This window comes from Euphorbia lathyris, chromosome 8 (assembly GCF_963576675.1).
Source record: "Euphorbia lathyris chromosome 8, ddEupLath1.1, whole genome shotgun sequence".
Lineage (NCBI taxonomy): Eukaryota > Viridiplantae > Streptophyta > Magnoliopsida > Malpighiales > Euphorbiaceae > Euphorbia > Euphorbia lathyris.
Genome location: NC_088917.1, coordinates 77,259,613 through 77,264,966, shown reverse-complemented (window position 1 = coordinate 77,264,966; position 5,354 = coordinate 77,259,613). Strand labels below are relative to the sequence as shown.

Sequence of the window (5,354 nt, the reverse complement as noted above, 5' to 3'; positions counted from 1 at the left end):
GCGGGGCCCTACAGAATCCGTTGAAAATACTTGAGTTAAATCCAATTCATTGTAGTCCATTATTACATATATTGGGTAAATTATACTCATGCCAATTCAACTTTACCTATTTTAACATTGTGATTACTGAACTTCAATCCTTAATAGTATGATTACTGAATTTTACACATGTGACCACTCAATTCAATTGAAGTGTAAAGTTTAATGGTCACCGATATTAAAAAATGTAAAGTTCAGTAGTCATACAGTTAAGAATCGAAATTCACTGGCCATAATATTAAAATTAGTAAAGTTCACTGGGCCATGTGTGTAATTTATCCTATATTCAAATGAATGTGGGTAAATTACACCCATGGCCATTGAACTTTACTTATTTTAACATTGTGTCTACTAAACTTTAATTCTTAACGGTATGACAACTAAACTTTATTCGTTTTAACACCGGTGGCCACTAAACTTTAACTAATTACTCAAAATTACCGGTAACGACCTCAAAATGAAAATATTCAAGAATTAAAGTTATTCCTAACGATATTTACCATGAAACTACATTTTTTGGAGCTTTCTCTCTACATATTCACTCTCTTTCCTAAACAAAAAACACCTAAATGACCTCAAAACGAAAACTTTCAAGAATTAAAGTTACTTAGAATATCATTAACTCTTCGAATTTTTTATTTTGACACCGTCAACGGTCGTTTTGAGACGTTGAATGACCACCGGTGTTAAAAAATGTAATGTTCAATAATCATATTGTTAAGAATTGAAGTTCAGTGACCATAATGTTAAATGGGTAAAGTTTAATGGCCAAGAGTGTAATTTATCCAGAATTAAAGTTGTTCAGAACAACCTTTACCTTAAAACCCTATTTTTTATTTTCTAAAATCACCTTTATTGGAACTTTCACTCTCTAACAATCAACTCGCTCTCTCCTAAACAAACAATACATAAATTACCTTAAAAAAAAAAAAATCAAGAATTAAACTTTTTTAGAATATCATTAACTCTTCAGACTGTGAACGGTGGTTTTGAGATGTTAAGTGACCAATGATACCGTTAAAAACTGAATTTCGTGGTCACAATATTAAAATAAATAAATTTCAGTGATCATGAGTGTAATTACCCTATATTTAAATAAAATTTTATTTCTTTGAACCACAAAAATCTCCCCCAAAACAAAAAAGAAAAAAAACAGACAAAGTGAAGACACGTGGTTGGTGAGATCAATAGCAAACAAGCAACAAGGATGGAAACGAAGTTCCGATTGGTCCGAAATCTATCCACGACAGTTGCAGAGATTTTCATTATCCTACTTGGCTCCATAGATAATCCACTTTCAGATTCTTCAAAAACCCAAACTCCATCTCTATCCATTTTTCCAAAGAAGAAGAAAAAAGAAGCTAAAAAAAACTAAGCTTCCATGGCTACAACTACTTCTGCTGCAGTGATTAATGGGTTGGGATCTTCTTCCTTCTTATGTGGAAGAAAGAGCAACAAAGCTTTATTGGGTGTTAATGGAGGAGGAGGAAGCAGCAGATCAGTTGGAAATGGGACGAGGAAGTTTGTGGTTATGGCTGCTCAACCTAAGAAATCATGGATTCCTGCTGTTAAAACTGGTGGTAACTTCATTGACCCTGAATGGCTCGATGGCTCGTAAGTTTTCTCTCTGATGACTCCCGTTTTTTTGGATCTTTTGTTTTGTGCAAAGATCTGATTCCTTAATTGTTGGAAAGCTGATATTGTTCAATCTATCCATGATTATCAATTTGTCTAATTAAATGAAAAGAAGAGCCATAAAATTAAAATGTGTCACTTATTGTGCTTTGATTTTCAGAACTGTGAAGTTGGTCAAAAGCAACTTGAGTAAGATTTTTAAGTTTTTGGGTGATTAAGTTATTGATTTTTTTATTAATAAATATTAAGCATCCGATAGTCGTTAGCTGTGAATATCTAATTAAGTTAAAAATATGTTATTTATTTCATATATCTTTTAACATTATTTACAATTTAAATTAAGGTTTTAATAAATTTATTAAAAAATATAAATTTCGAATGTACGTAAAATGAACCTAATTTGATATTTAAAACTATTTCTTTTTATCACCACGAGTTTAGTATCACACAAAAAATCAGCAGCTTAGCGGCTTAACGTATTTAAATAAAAGATCAAAGACTTTATGAAATAACAAAAATGAAAAGTGAAGGGTTTCTTGATGCATTTTTCCCTCTCGAGTTTAATGTATAAAATTAAAAGTTGATCAGAGTGGTTAAAAGCTTGAAGTAAATTAAGTAATTTGAGTTTTAATATACAAGGAAAAAAAATGAGATATTCATCAAAAGGTGACAAGAAACGAGTAATGAGATAAACTATAAAAAAGTTAGAAATTTAGTGGACATATCTATACAAAGTTGTCTAATTATTTAAAATAAAAAAAGTTTAATACGCAAGTGACACCTTTAACTTAATTAGTTCAAAAAGTCTAATGGTAGATAGAATAATTGAATTTTGTTTAAAATGATTTATTAATTATTTTAGTCTAATTAAAGTGAATTGTTGGCTTTCTGAACTTGTTAGAATTTATTAACTGATTTAATTTGTTTATAATGATATATATTTTAAATTGTTTAAAATTAATCGTGAACTAATAAATATTTTATAAATTTAGCGAATTAATTAACTTTTTGAATGAAGGTGAAAGTGACCCCTATTATATTAAAATTTAGGGGATACAATGCTAAAAATATATTACGTTGTTTTCATAATACATATCATTTTAATACGATCCACAATCAGTCAATATGAACTCCATATCTAAATATTATTTAAAAAAACTGCAGGCTCCCAGGGGACTACGGATTCGACCCACTAGGGCTAGGAAAAGACCCAGCATTCCTAAAATGGTACAGAGAAGCCGAGCTAATCCACGGAAGATGGGCAATGGCAGCAGTTCTCGGAATCTTCGTCGGCCAAGCCTGGACCGGCATCCCATGGTTCGAAGCGGGCGCCGATCCAGGCGCAATCGCGCCTTTCTCCTTCGGAACTCTATTAGGCACACAACTTCTTCTGATGGGATGGGTTGAGAGCAAAAGATGGGTCGATTTCTTCAATCCAGATTCTCAATCAATTGAATGGGCAACGCCATGGTCAAGAACATCGGAGAATTTCGCAAACGCAACAGGTGAACAAGGTTATCCTGGTGGGAAATTTTTCGATCCGTTGGGATTTGCAGGTGAAATTAAAAATGGTGTTTATATTGCTGATGAAGAAAAGCTTGATAGATTGAAACTTGCTGAGATAAAACATGCTAGAATTGCTATGATTGCTATGTTGGTTTTTTACTTTGAAGCTGGGCAGGGGAAAACTCCTCTTGGTGCTCTTGGATTGTAAACTTGATTTCATTGTGGAGAATTATTGATATATATAATATATATCAACTGTGAATGTAGATATAGTTGTGATTTAGAGGAGATGAGATTGTGGATTTTATGAGTTCCCTCAATTTTAATTCAAACTTTTTCTTTTTTGGTTTGGGATTTTGTTTTGTGATATTTTTTTTAGGTAAAATTATAAAAATAAATTGTGTGTTTTGACGGATTTCCAAAATAGTTGATATGATTTAAAAATGGGAAAATTACAAAACTAGGTCAAATGGAAGGCCCATTTACATATTAAAACCATTTACTCAACCTATTACATATCTAGACTGATTTTGTGTGACTTTCTCATAATACCCCTAACCTTCCCACTTCCTCCCTTACGCGAACGTTCTCTCCCCTTTTCTCATTGGCTGCGAAACGGTGGCAGCTCCTCCATTAATGATTCCAAGACTTTTGATCTTCCTATCTTTCTTTAAATTCCACGAAATCTGGTTCATTTCTCCAAATCACAATGAATTTCTTTTCTTCCTCTCTTCATCTCTTGATTCTGCAACTTCCTAATCCTAGAAAACGAAGTCATGGTTCTTCATCTTCCATTTTCTGCTCGTTCAAAAAAATGGTGAATCTACGTTATTTTCATCGTTTTTCCTAGTTTATCATATTGGGTTCATCAAAAAATGTAAGTATATGCTGTTTTTTCTGCGTTTTCCCCCGTAAATCCACTTAGCATATGCGGTTATTGCGAGGTCTTCGGGGAGAAATTTATCGATTTCACTTCGCGAAACGCTGATTACGCGAAGTTTGCGAGGTAATTCGATAAATTTCTCTCGCAGACTCCGCCAATTCTGCGTTTTGCGAAGCCAGAGCGTCACATTCCTTGCACATTTATGTTCGCATACTTAGCGAATCGTCGTTTCGCGAAGCCAAATCTTCCTTTTTTCTGACTAACATGATTAAATTTTTCTGAAGGTGGTTGAATACGTAATATTCATTCCTGGAAGCCGGTGTGTTAGGGTGCCATGAGAGACATCCATTCGAGAACGCCTGGACTTCCATCCCTCTGTGGTGAATAAAAGGCTATGTATAATGAAGTGATTTGTTAGGAGTTTATTGTGGCAATCTTAGTGAATAGTAGCCTATGTATTATGAGATGATTTGTTATGAGTTTATTGTGGCAATCTTATTGTAAATTTTGATAATGTTATGATTTTAATGTTGGAATCCTTTGTTGTTTGCCATTTTTTGTTATATACCACTTCGCGAATTAGCTACAAAACATATCCAGGCTTCGCATATGCGAATTAAATTCATCAAATAAATCAAACTCTAGCTTCGCAGGCTTCGCATATGCGAACTAAATTCATCTATTATTATGAACATTAGCTTCGCAGGCTTCGCATAATATGGAATTTGCGAAGTCAGACGGAAGAGGGCGAGACACGCGTAAATATTGAGGGTATTATGGAAAAGTCACACAAAATCAGTCTAGATATGTAATAGGTTGAGTAAATGGGTTTAATATGTAAATGGACCTCCCATTTGACCTAGTTTTGTAATTTTCCCTTTAAAAATTTGCAAACGTTAATTTGTAGTTAAATGACATGGTGAATCAATTTTGCAATAATCTGCAAAAGAACATAAACAAATCAGTTAAATCATAAGGGTTATTTTTGTATTTTTTACGAGGTTCAAATTTAGTTTCCATATTTTTGGATTGGTGGAGAAAAGTAACTAGATAATGGAGTACCGTAGTGAATGAGACATTGCAACGTCTACTAGTCACTCGGAATGTGTCACTATGATAGATCATATCTAATGTTCTTTTCATCTGTAGTAATTGCCCCTGCTACTACTATGGAGGTATATCTTTAATATATAAAATGATTCTTTCTACGTTCCATAATAGATGCCTTGGCGGATTTGTAATGATAAATTTTAGAGAAAAATATAAAAATAAATAATGTGTTTTAATCGAT

At 32.9% G+C, this 5,354-nt stretch overlaps 1 protein-coding gene across 1 annotated transcript; it reads left to right on the top strand.

The window, feature by feature from the left end:
- The first annotated feature begins 1,349 nt into the window (after nucleotides 1-1,349).
- On the top strand, nucleotides 1,350-3,530 carry LOC136202922 (chlorophyll a-b binding protein CP24 10A, chloroplastic). Its single transcript, XM_065993916.1, has 2 exons — nucleotides 1,350-1,653; nucleotides 2,839-3,530. Exons 1-2 carry the CDS (start codon nucleotides 1,421-1,423, stop codon nucleotides 3,386-3,388), a joined length of 783 nt encoding a protein of 260 aa, XP_065849988.1. The 5' UTR covers nucleotides 1,350-1,420; the 3' UTR covers nucleotides 3,389-3,530.
- Nucleotides 3,531-5,354: the final 1,824 nt, after the last annotated feature.

Coding starts and splice junctions, on each gene's coding strand:
- LOC136202922 (XM_065993916.1), top strand. CDS start 1,421: ATGGCTACAACTACTTCTGCTGCAGTGATTAATGGGTTGGGATCTTCT. Junction 1,654..2,838: donor CCTGAATGGCTCGATGGCTC/GTAAGTTTTCTC, acceptor AAAAAACTGCAG/GCTCCCAGGGGACTACGGAT.